Source organism: Mytilus trossulus, chromosome 8 (genome assembly GCF_036588685.1).
Source record: "Mytilus trossulus isolate FHL-02 chromosome 8, PNRI_Mtr1.1.1.hap1, whole genome shotgun sequence".
Taxonomy (NCBI): Eukaryota; Metazoa; Mollusca; class Bivalvia; order Mytilida; family Mytilidae; genus Mytilus; species Mytilus trossulus.
Window position 1 is genome coordinate 52,254,468 of NC_086380.1, and position 24,709 is coordinate 52,279,176.

The 24,709-nt window shown below is 31.6% G+C and overlaps 2 protein-coding genes across 4 annotated transcripts in view; one reads left to right on the forward strand and one right to left on the reverse strand.

The window, feature by feature from the left end:
- The window catches only part of LOC134681128 (protein-tyrosine sulfotransferase 2-like), a 31,755-nt gene extending 17,878 nt beyond the window's left edge, over window positions 1–13,877 (reverse strand). The window contains exons 1-3 of one of the 2 annotated variants that reach the window (XM_063540574.1): window positions 13,707–13,877; window positions 4,295–4,534; window positions 2,577–2,644 (exon numbers count right to left, since the gene is read on the reverse strand). In XM_063540574.1, coding sequence (XP_063396644.1) covers window positions 2,577–2,638 — 62 coding nt within the window. In that variant the 5' untranslated portion in view covers window positions 2,639–2,644; window positions 4,295–4,534; window positions 13,707–13,877. The remainder of the gene's footprint in view (window positions 1–2,576; window positions 2,645–4,294; window positions 4,535–13,706) is intronic. The other variant, XM_063540576.1, reaches the window with a different exon arrangement.
- A 213-nt stretch (window positions 13,878–14,090) lies between these two features.
- Window positions 14,091–24,709, forward strand: part of LOC134681129 (pre-mRNA-processing-splicing factor 8) — a 35,756-nt gene continuing 25,137 nt past the window's right edge. The window contains exons 1-8 of one of the 2 annotated variants that reach the window (XM_063540577.1): window positions 14,091–14,152; window positions 15,514–15,722; window positions 18,968–19,136; window positions 21,631–21,795; window positions 22,008–22,223; window positions 23,044–23,256; window positions 24,155–24,280; window positions 24,506–24,611. In XM_063540577.1, coding sequence (XP_063396647.1) covers window positions 15,539–15,722; window positions 18,968–19,136; window positions 21,631–21,795; window positions 22,008–22,223; window positions 23,044–23,256; window positions 24,155–24,280; window positions 24,506–24,611 — 1,179 coding nt within the window. In that variant the 5' untranslated portion in view covers window positions 14,091–14,152; window positions 15,514–15,538. Of the gene's footprint in view, window positions 14,184–15,513; window positions 15,723–18,967; window positions 19,137–21,630; window positions 21,796–22,007; window positions 22,224–23,043; window positions 23,257–24,154; window positions 24,281–24,505; window positions 24,612–24,709 lie in introns of both variants that reach the window. The other variant, XM_063540578.1, reaches the window with a different exon arrangement.

Sequence of the window (24,709 nt, forward strand, 5' to 3'; positions counted from 1 at the left end):
TTCGAATTCAAAATGGCCGCCAACAGCGTGAATAGTTGAACTTATTTTCAGACTACTGACATAGTTGACTACGTATTGATGACAAACAATATTCCTACAACTTCTGCCATTTGGGAAATCTAACTACTTGTCTTTAGAGATTTTCGGCGATTAAATATCAAATACATTTGTTCTTTGACATATTAGCCAAAAGCTCAGGGGATAATAAACTACATAAGGATTCTTAATGTGCTCTACTTCCTATGTGCAACTTCAAAACTTTTGGGAAAATCGACGATCATTTAAGGTTTTTCTGGTAATATTTTTTATAAACCAGAACTAAAAGTATGAATAAACTGTCCAATAAGTGATAAATAACATAATATCCAGCTAGATAATAACAATGGCACATATTTCAGCATTTTTAGGGAAGAACACAAAGCCAGGGTGCTCGCATAAGGCAGCTTAACTGCCTAAAAATGCATTAATCCGACCCCCCCCCTCAATCTGTCAATGCACATGATGCAAGGTTCCAATGTATAAAATGGGTGTTATTGTATTTATGAAGTATTTTATTATTTCCTAGTGCTACTTTTAGAATATATGCATATTTTTTTACAAATATTAATTACATGAACTATGTCACAACAAATGTTACAATGTGTACTGCCCTGTCATTAATGTCTACATAAACAAATTATACAATTAATAATGTGATTTATTTACTTTACTTTACATTTTCTATTGGGTGTTTTTTTACTTTAATAAGGTGATGAATATCAACCTTTAAGTATTAAAAAAAAAGTTTTATTAGTTAGGTATATAAATAACAATGAGGTTTCAAAGGGCAGGATGAATATTTGACTTTAATAGGTTAACATGTTTGAAATCCATTTACATTCTAACATATAAAAGTTAATATGTAACCAGAATTGTACCTGTTTTCATACAAAAAATATTTTGTTAACTGAGCAAAAAAATAAAGCAACAAATGTAATTAAGTTGAAATTTAAAAAAATGCTTCGCTAGCACAGCCTGATACGACCACAGAGGTTGAACCCTGAACAGTTGGGTCAAATATGGACACAATATTAAAGCTTGATACTGTCTGAATTTGGATTGTGATCTAATTTTTGACATTATATAGGTTTCTGACACATAAAAAATGTCAAGATCTTCCAAATCTATTGTGCAATACTGTGCAATTAAAGATTTCTTTTCGATAATTTTCAAAAATTAAAAATTAAAAAAAAATTGGAACCCAAAAACTTTGTGAATCCCACCCTTGGAGCAATCACCCCAACACTCCATCCCTGTCTTTCCTTTGTATTATGGAACCTTGTAGTACAGTTTCAGAGAGATCCACACACTTAAACACAAGTTATTGTCGGAAACTAGAACCAGATGCTCTGCAGGGCGCAGCTTTAAAGGACTGCAGATTTCTAACCCTGAACAGTTGGGGCAAGTATGGACACAACATGCAAGCTTGATACAGCTCTGAATTGGAATTGTGATTAAAAAGTTGACACAACATAGGTTTCTGACACAGAATGAATGTGGTCTAAGAACTTATACTTAAAAACTTAAAATTTTTAAATTGAATATTTACCTATTCTGGTCCAATATCCAAAATCTAAATACATGGTTAGATTCAGCATATCAAAGAACCCAAAGAATTCAATTTTTGATGAAATCAAACAAAAGTTAAATTTTGGACCCTTTAGACCTCAATGTGAACCAATTTGATAACCAGGCCCACATATCAAAAATCTATAAAAAAATGTTTAGATTCAGCATATCAAAGATCCCCAAGGATTCAATTTTTGTTCATATCCAACAAAGTTTAATTTTGGACCACAATTTGGACCAACTTGAAAACTGGCCCCATAATGCAAAAATCTTAAAACATGTTTAGATTCAGCAAATCAAAGAATCCCAAGAATTAAATTTTTGTTAAAATCAAATCAAGTTTAATTTTGGACCTTAATGTAGACCAATTTGAAACAAGACTAAAAATTAATAATCTACATACAAAGTTAGATTTGGCATATCAAAGAACCTCAATTATTCAATTTTTTTATGAAATCATACAAAGTTTAACTTTGGACCCTTCGGCCCCTAATTCCTAAACTGTTGGGAACAAAACTCCCAAAATCAATCCCAACCTTCCTTTTATAGTCATAAACCTTGTGTTTAAATTTCATAGATTTTTATTTACTTATACTAAAGTTATTGTGCAAAAACCAAGAAAAATGCTTATTTGGGCCTTTTTTTTACCTCTAATTCTTAAACTGTTGGGACCAAAACTCCCAAAATCAATCCCAACTTTTCTTTTGTTGTCATAAACCTTGTGTTTAAATTTCATAGATTAATATTTACTTATACTTAAGTTATAGTGCAAAAACCAATGTGTTTTCAAGTCAATGTATCCAGAAGTTTTAAATGTGTCCAACAATATACAAGGATGCAGTTTTCCATGTGTTCTAAGATATATCCGAATGATAATAACCTGAATATCTGAATTTGATACAAATTAGTTTTCTATGTTCCAATCATAGTCTGTGTCCATCTAATTTAAAATAACTACTGTTTCTTACCTGAATTTGTATCGATGGAGTGTGCCATCAGTTCCCCACTGTTTTCCACTTTTGGTTTTCATTCAATTCTAAAATGAATTAAACATTGTTAAAATGGTCATTTATTTTGTGTAGTTGAAGCATGTATGATAAATAGGATGTATTTACCTTTATGACAAGAGGTGTTCCTGTGTCATACTGATCATTAATTTCAGATGTGCTTATATACTTGATTACATGTTTTAATTAAACTTTTTGTTTTTACCTAAGGGTAAAATTAACCTGTATTTTACATATGTCATATGTAAATTTATTCATGGTTCTCAAATATCTGGAGCAAAAAAATTGGCAATTACATTTTTTTCATCCGATCTATATCATGCATGTTAATTGTCCAAATCTTTTATGTAATTGTATATATACTGAAGATCTTCAGGTAGACACATCTTTATTTGTATTGTCATAATAGCATCGATGATATGTAAAAATTTCCTTTTGAAAAATATACCGTGGATTTATTATCATATTGTGAAGTTTTATGGGTACAGGTGAACAGCAAATTTTAAATTTTCATAGAAATGAAAAAGAATATCTACGTTTGTAATCAGACTTTTGTAAAACCATGAAATTAAATATCTATGAATTTTTTTTTGGGTAAATTTAACCTTTCTGATCCTATGAAAATAAATGAATCCTCTGTAAGCATGATAGGAAAAACATTGGCAGCCAGGTTTGCTAATAATACGACTAAAAAAACAAAACACAAAACAGATTTGAAAAAAAACATTTGTTTGGCCTAAGAATTTTCCATGTGTGTAATATAATTATCCTTATTCCAGGTTGGCATTCTGATTTTTGTTTGGCCTAAGAGTTTTCTACGTATGTAACATAACCATATGCATTCTAGGTTGACATTCTGATTTATAATTACTATCATGACTATAAGAACCTTTAAACTCATATTCCTAAGACGTGTTAAAAATATGATATATACTACATGATCTTGTTTATACATTGATATCTGTAATTGTTTAGTAGTGTTCATTTATAACTACATGTATATAATGTCACAAATAATCAAACTTAATATATATAATAGTAGATGTGGGGTAAATGACAGCCACCAAACAGCAAAAATACATATAAAGGTTAATGTCTTTAGGTCTCTATGTTTTACAATATGTCAAAATTAAGATCTCAAAAGTGTAGAACATTTGATAACTAGTCAGCTACCCAAACAGGCGGCATAACTCTTGAACAGAAACTGTAAAACAAATCAAGACTATTACTATTATCCAGAAACCAACAAAAACAATAAACAACAATTATTCTTTTAAAGATATTTTAGGGGCATAACCATGATAATACTGAATCAGGAATTAACAAATCAGATAAAATCTGAACTCCCTTTTAGATCATGTAATTTAGGCACTGGGGGGGGGGGGGGGGGGGCTATGGATTTTTTTTCTGTACAACCTTTTTTTTTCGCCTGTGGCGAAAAACAATCTATTTTTTCCGCGACAAGTGAAAAACAATTTTTTTCTTTCAATTTGTGCATTACATATAGTGGCAGCTGAGGGTGTAACAAACAATTCAAATTGTTTTTCTCCAAAAACTAGAAACAAACTTTTTCTTATCATTTTTAAAATATCAACATGCAAGTGACAAAACTCTTGAAAGGTACAGAAAAAAGAAATCAGAAAAACAGCAGGCAATTAATGAGCATAAAATATACTTACAAGAAAAATAAACAAATAATTATCCATTTTTGTTTAAACAGAAGTTTATCCCATCAGTAACCATTCTATCATTACCACAGAGTATTACATTGTGTATCATCTGCAGCAACAGCCAATCAATATAACTGTTTCACACAGAGTTGTATCAAATTTGACACTGTTAAACAAATCAATATCTATAAACACAATGTCACAATTGTTACTTCATAGTCCAGGTGCTGTCTTTACTGTACTTTTTACCTGAAAGTTCATATAATCGTTTATAAATGACTTCCTTAATCATGTTAATGGCACATTTAGAGATCAACTATTTATCATTTACACTAAATTTTGAGAAAAAAAAAAATCCGCTTTTGTAAGCTTCATTAGGAATGTTTGATATTGGTTTAGTTTATCAACACTATTCTCTGATCATTTATACTTATGTTCCCACTATTCTCTATTCTTTAAATTTAGGTACCACTAAATTCATTTTTTGGCCTATTATTCTCTAATATTTTTTTTAATTTTGTTTTTTAATTTATTAAGTTAAAATACAGAATAGGAAAGTGGTGTTAATAAAAAGCTATAAAAAAATCCAAATGACTATTCAAACTGAATCATTTTCTATCTTTACAAAATTTTGTATAAACATAAAACATCAACCATTCTATTCTTTTTGACCTTCATCGTGCTCATATATTACATGTACTTTAAAGTATGTAAACTTGTATCAATGGCAATAAGTCATGTTATCCTGTAATTAATATTACCTGAAGTTAAGAACCTTTTTACATGTATGAACTGCTATTGAATTATTCAATAGGGAAAGAGACAATCTTAATTTCAGGCCACATTAATTAGACGCAGATTAATTGCCATTTATTATAATATGTTTTACATATAATATTTTATGTACATGTAATATACATAATATATAGGGGTCAGATTTGTTTTGGAATACAGAATAGATGTTAGAATGAAAGTACAATGACTTTAATGACAGTGCCTCAAAATAGTCGTCAAAAGGCTCTGTGTTGAAGGCCATAGTTTGACCTATAATGGTTTACAAATTGTGACTTGGATGAAGAGTTGTCTCATTGCAGTGGCGGATCCAAGGGGAGGGTTCCAGGGTTTGGAACCCCCCTTTTTTTGGACGTTCAACGCATTTGAATAGGGACATATAGTTGGAACCCCACCCTTGTTGTGGGTTGGGAACCCCCCTTTCAAAATGGCTGGATCCGCCCCTGCATTGGCACTTAGACAAACCACATCTTCTTATATCTATCTATCTATGTACTGATAGCTATGAACCTATATAGAAAATACCATTGATCTTTCACAAGAAGTTTTTATCAAACTAAAACTTACATTCAAAATTGCTAATTACCTCTCAGTTGCTGAACCATGACCTCAGGGCAGAACTGAACCTCCAACTAGGCATACTTTTAATATGATCAAGATTCTATGAAAATGAAGAACTGTGGATTCATTATTTATGAAGATACCAATTTCGTTGATTATAGAAGTCATCTATGTTCATGGAGCTTTAATTTCATGGTTTTGCAGAAGTCTGAATACATTCCTCTGGAAAATGTGTTATTCGTCAAACATTTAATTTAGTGGTTCACCTCACACCTGTACCCACGAAAATAAGTATCAGACGAATATAATGAATCCACAGTAACTCACATCTTCCTATTTTTATAAACAACAGATGAACCAAAGAGAGACATGTACACCTTGACCAATGAACCATGAAAATTAGGTCAAGGTCATAGGAACCCTGCCAGACTGGAATACCTTACAGTAATTTCATACACGAAATAAAAGAGGTCCTATCACTTATAGTATCTGAGGAAAAGATAAAACCACAAAATAACTCTATTATAATTTTGGTCCAATTACTAACTTATAGATCTTATTCTACTGAGCTCTTTTGTTATTTACTGTTTCCATCTCAATTTATTATTAAGTACTTTATAACACATATGGGTGTAATTATCTTTCAAGGGAATTAACACCTGCTAAGACAAATAACAATTTGAATATACATATGTTGCAAAATTGAAGAAATTAAATTGCTGAACCTTTTTGCTATATATTTTTGTTCTTTATCTACTTCAGTTTCTAAAAAAACACATTAAATAGTTATGCATGTTCAATAACTCCAATAAGGAATCAGTTGACAATTATTGCAATGTTGACCTATTTGTATTTATTATTGTGCTGAATACCTTTGTTATCTAAAAGTTCTCTCTATTCATTATGGATATTAAAAACAAATCTTTCAAGGGCAATAACTCCTATAAGGCGTAAAAGGAAAATTTCAGCAAAGCTGACTTATTTGAAGATTCTCTCAAAAGATTGTCTGTTGTGCCGAACATTTTTTATATTTACAATTTCTCTCCATTATGGGTTTTGCAAAAATGGGTAAAAATCATCTTGAAGGGCAATAACTCCTACTAAAGTACAGGTTTCATTCCATATTTCAAACATGTTTTATCTATGAATATGGTTAAATATTTAATCAATCCATTGCATAAAATTCACTTAAAATTTCAGGATTTCTAAAATCAAATCTCCAAGATGTCACTGAATAACACATAGAAATTGTATTTTTTCATCTTTTGATTTAACAAAGTATGTTTTCACAGCTGGACCAAATTGTTATTTTCCAATAGTTCAAAAAGAAAGCTTTCACTGTTTAGTAATCATTAAAATTTACATGTATGCCGTCTTTTGAAATCTGAATCTTTAACATGTTTAATATTTGCTTTTAAAATGGAAAAATCAATTATTTGCTAATATGTCAAGAAAATAGAATGTTAATGAAATATAATTTTCTAAAATGACAATTAAAATGTTATTCATAATTAAGGGTTTCCTCCTTGAAAAGGAAGATTTTTTGGTTGCTTTTTTTTCCAACGTTTATTCTGTGAGGAGACCTGCAATTTTGTCCAAATTCAATATGAATAGGGCAAATAAAAGTAAAAGGTAGACATAGTGAGGTGTTCTTGTGGTATGGGTAGGCAAGTGCTAAAAATCAAAGTGATAATAAACAGCTGCGCCATGAGCGCATGATACGCCCCACGTCTTGTGTGGAAGTTTTATGCAATAATCATAAATAGTTTCTGAAAATCACTCTTGAAAAGAATGGAATAGTAGTTTCAATAATTCCATATTTAAGGTATGGTGTGGACAAAAATGAACATTAGTATAGCAGACAATAACAAATACTACAGGTCTTTAGTAGGAATTTGAAAAGCACTTTATCAGTCGAGTTAAATATGAATTAATGAGAGTGGGTCAACAATTTGCTTAAATTGCAATTAAATCTGAACTAAATACATGATATAATGTTCCCTGTTACATGCTTCACCTTTCACATAATTATAATTAGAAACAAAAGTCACCAAACAAAGATTCTTCAAATAAAAATATCATTTCTCCTTGTAGGACATAGGACCAACAGAAACTAAGATCTTTATTGTCTCCAAAAAATATTTTTCAAAGGTTGTATTGGGGACATAATAAATTTGTAAGTTGATACATTCTAAAAGGGTTGTTTTGGGACATATTATAAATTGAAACATAGGGATACTAATTTCTTCTCCTTTAGTTTAAGAATTGCTTTAAAATGGTAAAATACCTAAATCCATTTATCAGTAAAATACGAAAAACCTACTTTTTTTAAAATAAAAAAAAATATTTTAAAAATTTTGCCCTTGATATTGTCTTTTGGTCATAAACAATCTTCTGTCCAACTTTCCTACAATTCCACGAAGGTTTGAGAAAGTTATTGATGTCTAAAAAAAAATTTAACATATTGACATCATGTGGACATAGAAAATAATAAAATAGCTCACATATATTTTCACTAGCAACAGTTTGAATGGAACTTTTTGTCTGATTTCTTTTCTTAAAGGATTATCATGAGAGGAATGGTAAGAAACTGACTGATGATCTTATATGTTAAATCATTCTAATGAAATTGGAAATGGGGAATATGTCAAAGAGATAACAACCCAAACCAAAGAGCAGACAACAGCCGAAGACCATTCTTAAAATATTTATAAAATGTTTTATTTCTGAATATGGTTGACAAATAAATCAGCTGTCAACAAACATGACAAACCTCCCAACACACCAAGACAAGGGGAGACTCCGCCCAACACATCAAGACAAGGGGGAGACTCTGCCCAACACACCAAGACAAGGGGGAGACTCCGCCCAACACACCAAGACAAGGGGGAGACTCCGCCCAACACACCAAGACAAGGGGAGACTCCGCCCAACACACCAAGACAAGAGGGAGACTCCACCCAACACACCAAGACAGGGGGAGACTCCGCCCAACACCAAGACAAGGGGGAGACTCCACCCAACACACCAAGATAAGGGGGAGACTCCCTCTTTTTTATTTAAAGAAGAATGTGTCCCCAGTCCACAGATGCCCCATCCACACTATTATTTTCTATGTTCAGTGGACCGTGGAAATGGGGAAAAATCTCTAATTTGGCATTAAAATTAGAAAGATCATATCATAGGGAACATGTGTACTAAGTTTCAAGTTGATAGCACTTCAACTTATTAAAAACTACCTCAACCAAAAACTTAAACCTGAAGCGGGATGAACAAACAGACGGACGGACCAACAGACCAGAAAAAATAATGCCTATAAATGGGGCATAAAATTTAATCGCCCCTTAGAAGTTATTACCAGTCATGCCTGTGGTGGATCCTATGTGAAAAGGGAAATGAAAACAAATCCCCAATGTTAACTCAATTTCTGATTTCGATTTACACTGTCATGTATCATGTGTATTGCAAAAAAAAAATCTTATAAATTGAATAGATCAAGGGATTTGTATAGTAAAATCATTGAACAGATTAAAAACATCCAAGTTCAACAAGAAAATTAACACAGTTGTACACAAGAAATGAGGTGTAAACTTGACAGTCAACCATGAAAGATGAAAATCCTTGATATTGAACTTGACCTTGATTTTGCCATCCGTAACAATATATTCAAAAATTCATGATAGTATAATTTGAAAAGTATTAGTTCAATTGTTCAAAGCTTATTGTATGAAAATGACATAAAGTGTTTATTTTCTAGCTATATATTGCATACATGTATTTAGAACAATAACTGCCCTGATCTTTTCATCAAACATAACAAATCAAAATTTGAAAAGCATTGGTTTATAAGTTCTTACACTTTTTAGCTCCAAAATGTTGGAAGGTAGGTAAGAATTTCATATGGGACCCAACCACATTTAAAGAAGACAATAATGTATTACATAGATATAGGAAGATGTGGTGTGAGTGCCAATGAGACAACTCTCCATCCAAATAACAATTTAAAAATTAAACCATTATAGGTTAAAGTACAGCCTTCAACACAGTTTATTTTGTGGGGTTGCCATATGGAATGCTATATGAAAAATATGCATCTGTTTCAAGAATATCATTATGTACATGATGTATTGCATCATTTTACAAAATCAAGATCTGAAACATGTAAATTTATGTTTAACATGTTTAACACAAAAAAAAAATGCAATTTATTTATCTTTTGATTTAATCAGAAATATATTTTCACAGCTGCAACATATTTTTGTTTTTAGATTTTTAAGATATCTTTCCACATTTAAACATTCTACATGTATCATTTGTCTTTGAAATGTAAGTCTTTGATGTTTGCTTTCAAACAAGAAAAATCAATTGTTTGCCTATAAAAGGGAAAGGCAATGTTGTTTCAAAACTAAATGTAGTTTTTCTAATAGGAACAATGATATGACCAATGAAATTAAGTATATATGTATTAAAACTGTTTAATGTGTCCTCATTAAGAAAAATCAATTGTTTGCCTATACATGTTATAAAAGGAAAAGCCAATGTTGTTATGAAATTAAATGTTGCTTTTTCTAATAGGACCAATGAAAACAAGTTTATTAGGTATTAAAACTGTTAGACATGTTAGATAGCTGTCATGAAGTTCTTTTTATTTTGCTCATGTTTTCTCATGATTATATGTGAAGACCTGCTAACCCTTATTGAATATGTCAATCTGAATCAAAACATCAGGAGGTCATTAAGAAGTAAAAAATATAGAAGGTACTAGGTATTTTCAAAGTTTGTACTACCAGTATCTATTATGGGCGTGGCCACTATAACTTATATTCTCCCCACCTTTACCACTATTAAAATATTGGCATCTTATTAAAGTTGATTGATTCAATGGTGTATGCTTATTTTCCAGTGGCAAATGTTTCATTGATATCAGGAAGGCAAGGAAACTACAACTTACCACTATTAGTCTATTTCTATAAATACAAAAGCCAATATAGGAAAGTTTTTACATCTGTCAGGACAATGCAACATGAAACTCTGGAAACTGTATGTTGTTCCTTTAATTTCCACAACACCTTGCAGGTTAACATTGCTTCAAGGAATAACAGACTTACTGAAACATCCTGTAACCAGATGCTCCGCAGGGCGCAGCTTTATACAACCACAGAGGTCAAACACTGAACAGTTGGGCAAGTATGGACACAACATTCAAGCTTGATACTGTCTGAATTTGAAATGTGATCAAATTTTTGACATAACATAGGTTTCTGACACAAATTAAATGTGGTCAAAGATCTTACAAATCTATTTCTCATTTTACTGTCAGTTTGCAAATGAAGATTTCATCTTGAAAATTTTTGAAAAAATAAATATTAATCCCGTTAAAAAATTGTAAACAAAAAATCCCCCCCCCCCCCCCCCCCTTGGAGCAATAACTCAAAAACTCAATTCCAGCCTTTTCTTTGAAGTACAATTTAAGAGAGATCCATACACTAAAACACAAGTTTTTGTCTGGAACTAGGAAAATGCTTCTGTTGGCCCTTTTTTATAGCCCCTAATTCCTACATGTTTGGGGCATTGAGCACAAAACTCAATTCCATCCTTCCTTTTGTTATATGGAACATTGTGGTACAATTTTAGACAGATTTATACACTTACAGACAACATGGACAAGTTGGAAACTAAAAAAATGCTGGTTTTGGGCCCCTTTTTGGTCCTTAATTCCTAAACTGTTGGTCCCATAACCCCTGAAATAAATCACAACCTTCTACTTGTGGTATTTAACAGTGTGGTACAATTTCAGATTAATTGAAATGTTCATACACAAGTTATTATCCTCAAACTAGAAAAAAAATGCTTGTTTTGGACACTTTTGGGCCCCTAATTCCTAAACGTTAGGGACCATCATCCCCAAATTAATCCCAGCCTTCCTTTTGTGAGATTGAACATTCTTAAAAAAAATTCATAAAGATCCATTTACTTAAACTAAAATTATTGTCTGGAAACCAATGTGTCTTCGGAAGCCGAGGACGACGCAGACGACAACATGATACCATTATACCATCCCAAAATATTTTTTTGCTGTCGTTTAAAAAGTACAGACTTAATTACTGACAGATCCACTAAAATTCAGACTTACTGACACATCCACCCTAAATCAGAATTTCTAACAGATTCACTCAAAAATATAGATTTACTGACAGATCCAATAAAAACCAGACTTACTGACATATTCCCTCAAAAACAGACTTTCAAACAGATTCACTCAATAAGGATCTTTCTGACAGATTAACTCAAAAACAGTATACTGAATAATACACTCAAATACAGACTAACTGACACATATACTCAAAACAGAAGAATTACTGAAACATCAACTCGAAAACAGACTAAGGAACACAGCAATTCAAAACAGACATGTTCACTCAAAAACAGACATACTGACTACTGAGACATTCATTCCAAAACAGAGTTACTGACAGATACACTTAGACATTCACTCAAAAACAAACTTACTAAAGGGGACAAAAAAACCAGAGAGACAGATACTCTGAGACATTCACTCAAAACCAGACTTACTGACAGATACACTTAGAATTTCACTCAAAACCAGACTTACTGATGTACACACTAAGACATTCACTCAAAAACAGACTGCCACATACAATCAAATCAAAGACAGATTTACTGACGTGACACATTCAATCAAAGACAGGTTTACTGACACATTCAATCAAAGACAGGTTTACTGACACATTCAATCAAATCAAAGACAGATTTACTGATGTGACACATTCAATTAAAGACAGGTTTTCTGATATATTCAATCAAAGACAGGTTTACTGACATATTCAATCAAAGACAGGTTTACTGACACATTCAATCAAAGACAGGTTTACTGACACATTCAATCAAAGACAGGTTTACTGACATATTCAATCAAAGACAGGTTTACTGACATATATTCAATCAAAGACAGGTTTACTGACACACGTAATCAAGGACAGATTTACTAACAAAGACAAAATCAAACAAAGACAGATTTACTGACACATTAAGTCAAATACAGGTTTGCTGACAAATTCAATCAAAAATCAAAGACAGATTTACTAACTTAGACACATTCAATCTAAGGCAGATTTACTGACACATTAAGTCAAATACTGGTTTACTGACACATTCAATTGTAGACAGATTAACTAACAAAGACCCAATCAATCTAAGACAGATTTACTGACACATTAAGTCAAATACAGGTTTACTGACACATTCAATCGTAGACAGATTAACTAACAAAGACACATTCAATTAAACATGTTAAAGACAGATTTACTGACATATATTCAATCAGACAGGTTTACTGACACATGTATTCAATCAAGGACAGATTCACTAACTTTCAATAAAGGACAGGATTACTGACACATTCAATCGAGGACAGACTTCTGACATGTGCAATCAAGGACAGACTTAATGACAAATTCAAGCAAAGACAGGTTTACTGATAGTCCAAATAAGTATGACATCTTGAAAGGCTATTATATTTTTTTCCTTTGACATTGCTGGAAGGCGTCAAAGCAAAATTTTAAAATAGTCTTTCAAGACATCATAATTATTTGGACTCTTTTACTGACACCATTGATAAAGGACAGACTTGCTGACACATTCAATCAAGGACAGACTTACAAAATGACTTACTGACACATTTAATCAAAGACAGACTTACTGACACATTCAATCAAAGACAAATTTATTGACATGTTTATTTAAAAAGACTTACTGAAACAAAATTTCAACATTCACATCCAATATTGGACAAGCACTAGTTGTTTGATTTGTTTCCCATAATCATACCCATGATTCAACAACGTTTTGCCTTCATTCATTCTATTACTATGAAAAACGGTTTGCCTTTTACTTGTCCCGATTCTAAGCATATCCCCAGACATGATAGAACCACAGAAATAATTATTGGTAAGAATATGTATGCCCTGACATGACATGAGCCTGACAAGTGACTTGTCACTTGAAGTGTATTTTGTCATCATGTTTTAACCCCACTCACATTCTTTACCTGTTCAATATGCCCTAGACTATGTTACTGTATGACCACCACATGTAAACCATTTTCCATAATGACATGTCTTGGAATGTGTGTGAGCTCTGATTTCAACATATGATTAATTAATTCCTTTTGTGGCCAATTACATACAAAGGTACACAACTCTTTACTAAAAATTTTAAAGTCTAAAATAGGTAAAGTATGACCCGAACTTATGTTTTTTTTCTTTCTGAAATACAGTTTGTGCTTTATCTTTCAACCCCAAAAAATAATAAGTTTTAAGTCAATGGCTTACCATCTTTATTTCATGTAAAAAATGCTTATATACTTTTTAAAATTAAAAGGAATGAACTTTTCCCATTTGGAACATCTCAAGCTTTTTCTTTACCTTTATGTAAAAACACGTGACCGACGCAGTATTTACGAAATCCGCCATTTGCCGAACACAGCACGTTGAGGTACTTTTCATTACAAGCTTCAAGTTTAGATGTGTGCATTTAGTGTTAAAAATCTCTTTGTACTCTTATTAAGTACTTTTATCAGGTTGTCTGCATCAGTGTTTTAAGAACGAAATGAAGTTCAATTCAATATTTCCAAGCTTTATTTTTAAAAGTCGGCATGTCCCAGAACAATAACACAAGCTCATTGAGCTTTTATAACCAACAAATACATGCATAATTTTACACAATACTAATATTAAAACATACAGGACATATTCATATACTTCATACACATGTTGATTTATAGAACTTTGATACAGATTTTTGATTTATCCTACCGTGGTCTAAAATCGGTCATCTTGCTGGTTCGTTAGGTAATTGTGTTTGAACTTAACACTCAGGGAAACTATGCATTGACGTCACTACGCTACTTCTGGAGTACTTAAAAAAACAGTGCAGAATACATTTAATGTTTAATATTTGATTGTGTTTGTTAGTTTGTACTAACATGACTAACCAGATTGATTACACTGACAGTTTAAAAGAAAATGTTGTATCCTAAAGGGTTTTTATTTTAAGATATGGGACATGGAAGTGAATATGAACAGACAAAATGAATTGCGTTTTTAAATCCATTAAAAAAATAAAATATTCAGGTATTACATGCGCCCCCAGCACTCAGTTCTGGATCATTTAAGAATTCGGTAACTCCTCTGTATATTTGGTTTTGGCATTTAATCTTATAAATAAAAAATGGCATGCTAGTAACAATTTCTAACAATAAGCATTTTACTTTAAAAAATAAATATGTTTGTCTGTATGCATTTTCTCTTTTACTGTAAAATGATAGATAGAATGCCTTTATTATTTTACACTAGAATGGAGATATATGTATTGACGTTTAAGCCTGTCACAACTGAGAATACCTAGAGAAGGCTTCAGTATTCAGTTTTTTCCCCCACATGTGCCATATCTACAATCCCAACTTCCTAAGTGTTATAATATTATAATGTTACATTTATTACAATCCCACTTGTCATTCAATTAACAAGTAATATTTATTACAACCCCACATTTTATCCCAATAAAATATTACATTTATTTTAATCCCACAAATTATCCCATTAATATTTTATATTTATAACAAACGAAGTGTTTTGATAATAAAATGTTAGTATTTATTACAATCCCACTTGTTATCACATTGTTTTGATTAAAATGTTATGTTTACAATCCTGTATCATATGTTACACCATCAAAATGTTTAATTGTTATATTAATAACAATCCCACCCGTTTTACTCATGATACTATTGAAATTATATTAACCATCCCACATGTTATACCATTAAAAAGTTATATTCATTACAATTATTTCAGGTGCTGTAAATAAACGTTTGGCAAGATGGCTTTCCCCTACATGATAGGGCCTGGTGGGCAGCCATTTATAATACAACAAGTTCCGTTGATGCCCCAACCATTGATACAGCAAGTCCCCATACAACAGCAGCAGCAGCAACAACAGCCGCCAGTGCCACAACCTCAGAAGTTACCTGATTATATGTCTGAAGAAAGATTACAGGATAAAGGTAACTAAATGTAAACCTACATACACATAAGACAAATCTCTCTGACATGCTGTGTATATAACAGCCTCCAGTGCCACAACCTCAGAAGTTACCTAATTATATGTCTGAAGAAAGATTACAGGATAAAGGTAACTAAATGTAAACCTACATACACATAGTCACATACATTCAAACTCTCTGACATGCTGTGTATATAACAGCCGCCAGTGCCACAACCTCAGAAGTTACCTGATTATATGTCTGAAGAAAGATTAGTACACTAAAAAATAAAAAAGCAAGTGGTTTTGACTCAATTTTAAATGAAATGTTAAAGTCCAGTCAAATATATTTAGTTTCTTGTTTTCAAAAATTGTTTAATAGTATCTTAAACTCCGGAAATTTTCCAAAAATTTGGGCAAAAGGATATATAGTTCCTTTATTTAAAAGTGGTTCAAAAGATGATCCTTCAAATTATAGAGGAATTACCATTGGAAGTTGTTTAGGCAAGTTATTTGTGAAAATTTTAAACATTCGTTTAGAGAAATTTTTGGCAAGTAGAAATATTATTAAACCAGAACAAATTGGTTTCTGTAAAGGCAAGTGCACCAGTGATCATCATTTAGTTTTGAGAACTCTTATAGAAAAGTATACTCAACAAGGCATTGAATAAAAAATTCTTTACATGCTTTGTTGACCTACGAAGAGCCTTTGATACTGTTAATCATGATGGACTTTTTTATAAACTGAGAAATATTGGAGTCAGTGATTTATTTTATAACACTCTAAAAGATATGTATAATAATACTGAACTTTGTGTAAAGGTAAACAAATATTCTATGACCGAAAACTTTACATCTAACATAGGAGTCAAACAAGGGGATAATTTAAGCCCCACTTTATTTAAAATTTTTATAAATGATATTCTTGACTCTTTTGATGAGACATGTAATAAAATTGAGAATGGAAATGGGGAATGTGTCAAAGAGACAACAACCCGACCAAAATAAAAAAACACAACAGCAGAAGGTCACCAACAGGTCTTCAATGTAGCGAGAAATTCCCGCACCCGGAGGCGTCCTTCAGCTGGCCCCTAAACAAATATATACTAGTTCAGTGATAATGAACGCCATACTAATTTCCAAATTGTACACAAGAAACTAAAATTTAAATAATACAAGACTAACAAAGGCCAGAGGCTCCTGACTTGGGACAGGCGCAAAAATGCGGCGGGGTTAAACCTGCTATTTTAAATTCCTTACACCTTAATTGCTTATTGTATGCAGATGACTTAGTATTGATGTCAGAAACAGCTGATGGTCTACAGCAGTCTGCACGGTTAGCCACTAGTCCGATGCCCCAGACTAGTAAAATTTCATTCGGACTAGTAATTTTTTGCCAAATTTTGTATGGCCCAATAAGAAAAATGTCAGAATATTGGTCTTTGGACTAGTAGTTGAAAAAGTTTTTGGTGCAGACTGCTACAGAGGTGTATTGATAAATATATAATTACTGTGATAAATGGGGGCTCCAAATAAATATAAAGAAAACTAAATCAGTAGTATTTAATAAAACAGGAAAACTAGATGAAAAAATATTTAATATTAATAATATACCTATTGAAAGAGCTAGGGGCTATAAATATTTAGGAATTTATGTAAGCGCAAGTGGAAGCTTTACAGAGGCTAAAGATGATTTATATAAAAGGGGACTGAAAGCTTTATTTAAATATAAAAAAAGTTTTAACTTATATAAACCTAAAATTAACACACTTTCACATATATTTGATCATACTGTGAAACCTGTGTTGTTATATGGGAGTGAAATATGGGGATCTTCAGTAATAAATAAACTAAATAAAAATGAACATAATCTTTTTAAACTATGCAAGGACATGAAACAAGAAAGTGTTCATGTCAAATTCTGTAAATTTTCTTTGGGTTTAGGTAAAAAATCTACAAATATAGCTGTATTGGGTGAAATGGGAAGATTTCCCTTATTTCTTGAGGTAATTTTAGATATGTTTAGATATTATAAATATATATTAAAGTCTGATGATATCCTTCTCTCTGAAGCCCTGAATGTCTCTAGATCACTAAATAGTTTAAACAAAAATAGTTGGTATAGTTGTATTGCTATTCTTATGAAATATCTTGATATAGATCTTAAACTTATTAAAAATTCAAAGATGGATTTAAAATCACTAATTTACCGGAAATTAAAACAGAAATATTCTTGTATTTGGAAATCTGAACTTTATAATGATAGACAAAATAAACAGCATGGAAATAAACTAAGAACTTACAGATTATTTAAAGAAAATATTTATATGGAAAAATACTTATTAATTTTAAATGATGATGAAAGGCGACTGCTCACTAAGTTTAGAGTCAGTGCACATAAACTAGAAATTGAAAGAGGCAGATATGTGGGGCTTCGAGTGGAGGATAGAATATGTAAATTATGTAACACTGAAGTTGAAGATGAAATTCATTTTCTTCTTCAGTGTCCTGTTTTAGACAATAAAAGATCTGAATATATAGATTACTTAAATAAGGTTAACAAAAACTTTAAAAGCCTCCCAAATAAATCAAAATTAATATGGTTAATGTCATCTGAGGATAATGTTATAATTAAAAAAGTAAGTTTATTATTGTGTACTCTATTCAAAGAGAGAAAATCAATTCTAGATACAGTTTAGTCACTGGTAGTTTGTCCATCTATATTATATTGTAAAACTATATATATATATATATATATTCATATTCATCTATTTTGCAGATATTATTTGGGTGAAAAAGACTTGACTTTGTTTAATTGTTAAATAATCAATGTAATCAATATGTAATCACTTGTATGAAATTGAACTTAATTGTACTGCTCAAATTATTGGGTGTCATAATTGACAATAAAAAACTTTGTATTTGTATTTGTATTATTTGGATAAGGGTAACTATATATAAACCTACATACGCATACATACAAATCTCTCTGAAATGCTTACTAACTATATTAAACACTGTTAATGCTACATCATGACCTTATAAGTAAAACAGTTGCAGGAAAAAGTAAATACACATAAAAATGAACATGGGTATGCTACTTGCTTTTATTTACACATGTGGGAGAGAAATCATTTTTTTTGACAATTACATTCTTTATTTTATACATATATTTTTTGTATGGGAATTCTTCCTTCGTGTCTAGAGAGTGGAGGAAGCATGGCAGTAGATTTTGTCTAATTTATACATCTCTTTGTATTTATTTAGCAAGAAAATGGCAACAATTACAGTCAAAAAGATATAGCGAGAAGAGAAAGTTTGGATTCATTGATGCACAGAAAGAAGAAACACCCGCAAGTCATGTACGGAAAATTGTGCGTGACCATGGAGACATGACAAACAGAAAGTTTAGACATGACAAAAGAGTTTATCTTGGGTAGGTTTACAGAAAAAGAAGTATAAAAGACAGAATATTTAATAAAACAAGTATATTCTTCTGAAATAGTTATTTCAATCATCTGCTCAGATACACAATTTGTGTAGTGACTTGAATCTGAAATCATATACTTCAATTTTGTGCACTGGAACTTGGACCCGGGTTCCGCCATAAGTTTTAGAAACATGATTTTGAGATCATCTTATTGATTTTGGGAAATGTTTCCAAAATCTTATCTACAACAAAGGATTTTAACTTCTTATCTACCACAGGCGATCATAGAGTTCACTACTACACACATCTTATTAGTGAATAGTATTATGAAATTTATGGCATATCCGTCAACGCAACTGCGCATGCATTGTTTACAGCGGATAGATCAGTCACTGCGAATACACAGGTGACCCGGCAAGCGGATTTATCAGTCACTACGAACTAAACGGTGTTAATTACCGCTTATATATCCGTCAGTGGTAGATAAAGAGTTAAAGTAATTAGAAAAACATTCTATTTAAAAGAAAAAAAATAGGATTCATGTTAGGTTTTGATACGACCGCAAAATTTGAAAAAATTTACGTCGTATATTGCTATCACATTGGCGGCGTCGTCGTCCGAATACTTTTAGTTTTTGCACTCTAACTTTAGTAAAAGTGAATAGAAATCTTTGAAATTTTAACACAAGGTTTATGACCACAAAATGAAGGTTGGTATTGGTTTTGGGAGTTTTGGTCCCAACATTTTAGGAATAAGGGGCCATAAAGGGTCCAAATAAGCATTTTCTTGGTTTTTCGCACTATAACTTTAGTTAAAAATAATAGAAATCTATGAAATTTTGACACAAGGTTTATGACCACAAAAGAAAGGTTGGGATTGATTTTGGGAGTTTTGGTTTCATCAGTTTAGGAATTAGGGGCCAGAAAAAAGGGCCCAAATAAGCATTATTCTTGGTTTTTGCACAATAACTTTAGTTTAAGTAAATAGAAATCAATGAAATTTAAACACAATGTTTATGACCACAAAAGGAAGGTTGGTATAGATTTTGGGAGTTTAGGTCCCAACAGTTTAGGAATAAGGGGCCAAAAAGGGACCCAAATAAGCATTTTTCTTGGTTTTCGCACCATAACGTTAGTATAAGTTAATAGAAATCTATGAAATTTAAACACAAGGTTTATGACCATAAAAGGAAGGTTGGTATTGATTTTGGGAGTTTTGGTCCCAACAGAATAAGGGGCCTAAAGGGTCCAAAATTAAACTTTGTTTGATTTCATCAAAATTGAATAATTGGGGTTCTTTGATATGCCGAATCTAACTGTGTATGTAGATTCTTAACTTTTGGTCCCGTTTTCCAATTGGTCTACATTAAGGTCCAAAGGGTCCATAATTAAACTTAGTTTGAATTTGAAAAAAAAATGAATGGGTTGGGTTCTTTGATATGCTGAATCTAAAAATGTACTTAGATTCTTGATTATTGGCCCAGTTTTCAAGTTGGTCCAAATCGGGGTCCAAAATTAAACTTTGTTTGATTTCATCAAAAATTGAATAAATGGGGTTCTTTGATATGCCAAATCTAACTGTGTATGTAGATTCTTCATTTTTGGTCCTGTTTTCAAATTGGTTAACATTAAAGTCCAAAGGGTCCAAAATTAAACTTAGTTTGATTTTAACAAAAATTGAAATCTTGGGGTTCTTTGATATGCTGAATCCAAACATGTAGTTAGATTTTTTATTATGGGCCCAGTATTCAAATTGGTCCAAATCAGGATCTAAAATTATTATATTAAGTATTGTGCAATAGCAAGTCTTTTCAATTGCACAGTATTGCACAATGTCAAGAAATATCTAATTGCACAATATTGTGAAATAGCAAATTTTTTTTTAATTAGAGTTATCTTTCTTTGTCCAGAATAGTAAGCAAGAAATATCTAATTGCACAATATTGTGCAATAGCAAGATTTTTTTTTAATTGGAGTTCTCTTTCTTTGTCCAGAATCAACTTAAATCTTTGTTATATACAATATACAATGTATATTCACTTTTTACTTCCAACTGATAAATTTAAATAATCTTTACCATTCACTGATAACAAGCAGTTTTTTTTACATCTTAATATTTTATGATGTATTTAAATGAGTAGTTATTGTTGCAAATTCCATTAGAAATTTTAATTGAGATTAGTTTTGGAATAAGGGAAAGGGGGATGTGATTAAAAAAATTGGGTTCAATTTTTCTCATTTGAAATTTCATAAATAAAAAGAAAATTTCTTCAAACATTTTTTTGAGAGGATTAATATTCAACAGCATAGTGAATTGCTCTAAGAGAAAATAAAAAATTTAAGTTCATTAGAACACATTCATTCTGAAAAGTCACAAGTCTTGCTTAGAAAAAGTAAAAATTGTTAAATGTCAGAAATTTGTGGTTAACTATTGTAGCATGATTTATTGCCTTACAGAATCCTAAACTGCCATAAGAATAATAACATGTTTTATTTTTCAGAGCGTTGAAGTACATGCCTCATGCTGTTCTTAAACTACTGGAGAACATGCCTATGCCATGGGAGCAGATCCGTGATGTTAAAGTCCTGTATCACATCACAGGAGCCATTACATTCATCAATGAAATACCATGGGTTGTAGAACCCATATATGTAGCACAATGGGGGTATGTAGTTTATCAATCCCTTTCACTTTGTTTCAATTTTGAAATTTTACTTCACTAAATTATCATTCAGCTTTTTCTTTTGTTTTCTTGTTACATTTATAAATATACAAAATATGTCTCAAATAGAATATAAAACGAGTAGAAGTGTAAGGTTTTGATCAAAAAAAAGATTATCAATATCATTTTTGATATGTTCCCTTTCAATTTTTAAGAACCATGTGGATCATGATGAGAAGAGAAAAGAGAGATCGACGTCATTTCAAAAGAATGAGATTCCCTCCCTTTGATGATGAAGAGCCTCCACTTGATTATGCTGACAACATCCTAGATGTTGAACCCCTTGAGCCCATACAGATGGAAGTTGACATGGAAGAAGACAAAGCTGTTTATGGATGGCTGTATGATCATAAACCACTGGCTGACACAAAGTAAGTAGAAAAGGGGAGGAGCCAATGAAAAATTAAAACACAAAGTAAGTAGAAAAGGGGGAGGAGCCAATGATAAATTAACACTGGTTGACACAAAATATGTTGAAAGGGGAGGAGCCAATGATAAATTAGCACTTGTCGACACAAAGTAAATAGAAAAGGGAGGAGTCAATGAAAAATTAACATTGGCTGACACTAAGTTAGTGGAAAAGGGGAAAGCCAATGATAATTTCACACTTTCTGCCACAAATATAGTAAAAAATGGAAAGAGCCAATGATATATGAACACTTGCTGACACAAAGTAAGTAGAAAAGGGGAGGAGCAAATGATAATTTACACTTTCAGACAAAGTTATTAGAAAAGGGGAGGAGTCAATGATAATTTACACTTGAAGACAAATTTATTAGAAAAGGGGAGGAGCCAATGATTAATTAACACTTGCTGACACAAAGTAAGTAGAAAAGGGGAGGAGCCAATGATAAATTAACACTTTCTGACACATAGTTTGTAGCAAAGGGGAGGAACCAATGATTAATTTTAAACACTTGCTGACACAAAGTAAGTAGAAAAGGGGAGGAGCCAATGAGAAATTTACACTAGCTGACACTTAGTATATAGAGAAAAAGATTGATGCTCACAAGCTACTGATTGACAGGAATAAGATTTTGAAAAAAGGAACTTAATTAAAGATAGGAAAAATGTAATATACTGATGTGATTACAAATTACCTTTCAGGGATTTAAGAATAAAATGTAACTTTGCCAATTGTATCTCTTATTTTAAATGCATAGATAATATAAAGATGTTTTATTATTGCAGATATGTTAATGGTCAAACCTACAGAAAGTGGAACCTTTCCCTGCCGATGATGTCAGTCCTGTACAGAATGGCTAATCAGCTGATTACAGATTTAGTAGATGAGAACTATTTTTATCTGTTTGATTTGAAGTCCTTCTTCACAGCCAAAGCTCTGAACATGGCAATACCAGGAGGACCAAAGTTTGAACCACTGGTCAAAGACAAAGAATTACAGTAGGAATTAAATTATTGCATACTGGGTGTTTATTTATTGTTGTGGGTACCAATTTTCGTGGATGAAAGAAAACTTGCATGTTCATGGCTATTTAATTTTGTGGTTTTTCTGAATTATGCAATCAAGCCTATTAAAAAGTTTATTATTTGATTTCATTGTTCATCTGTACTCTCGAAATCCATGAAAATTGGTATTCAACAAAAACATAATGAATCCACAGTATATCACAGAAAAAATGATTTTATGGGGTATTAATCTTTGCATTAAAAAAATATATATGTATTTTTACCTCATGAATAGTATTTTATTACAATACACACGTAACAATTTACTTTTGTCCTAGATTTCTAAGAATTGATTGTTGAAAGTTTCTCAGTTAGTTGCCATAGGACTAATTATAGAACAGTTAAAATGTTAATGACTGGATTAAAAATAGATCAACTCTGTTTATATGAGGGATATCTGGTCAACCTGTCAATAATTAATGTGTGATGCTTTTTTCTCAGAATTGAGAATGAAATCTGGGAATAAGACCTAGAGACAGCAACCCTAGCAAAGAGCAGAAAACAGGCCAAGACTGTTATACAAAGTTGCAAAACATAAGCAAATAACATTGACCTGAAAAATTTCCATTCTTTACACAACCAATAAGTATTGTAGGATTTTTTTGGTGACTTTTGTATAATGCATAAAAACCAAATGAACTATAAACACTTTTTGTAGTTCTTATTCACTTTTATTCTTTAAATTTTCATTCAATAGCTAAAAAAAATCAATCTTGAAATCAAAATCCTTGCTAACAATTCAGGTTTTATAAGTATGTAACCTTGAAATTAAAATTCTTGCTAACAATTCAGGTTTTATAAGTATGTAACAGATGCCATTTCTATTTGCCAGGGATGAAGACTGGAACGAGTTTAATGACATCAATAAGATCATTATACGTCAGCCAATCAGAACAGAGTATAGGATTGCCTTCCCGTACTTGTATAACAGTATGCCTTTTAAAGTGCAGTTATCATGGTATGTATAGTTTCTGTTAGTCTTCTGACACTAAACACTTACATGATATTTTTCTGTTGCCGTGCAGTGGCATGCTCAACCTGAGTGTACGATCTGAAACTTGGTCAAGATGCATAATTCATTTCCCATAGGCGGAAATGGTAACATTTTCCTCTCTCTGCTGTATAAATGTTTTAATGACAATCATACTGTATCTTATATTTATATATTTTTTTTAACTTCTAGGTATCACACACCAAATGTAGTTTACATTAAGACAGAAGATCCTGATCTACCGGCCTTCTACTTTGATCCTTTGATTAATCCAATCTCACACAGACACACAAACAAGGTAAGACAGTAACACACACCTTATCAATCCAATCTCACACAGACACACAAACAAGGTAAGACAGTAACACACACCTTATCAATCCAATCTCACACAGA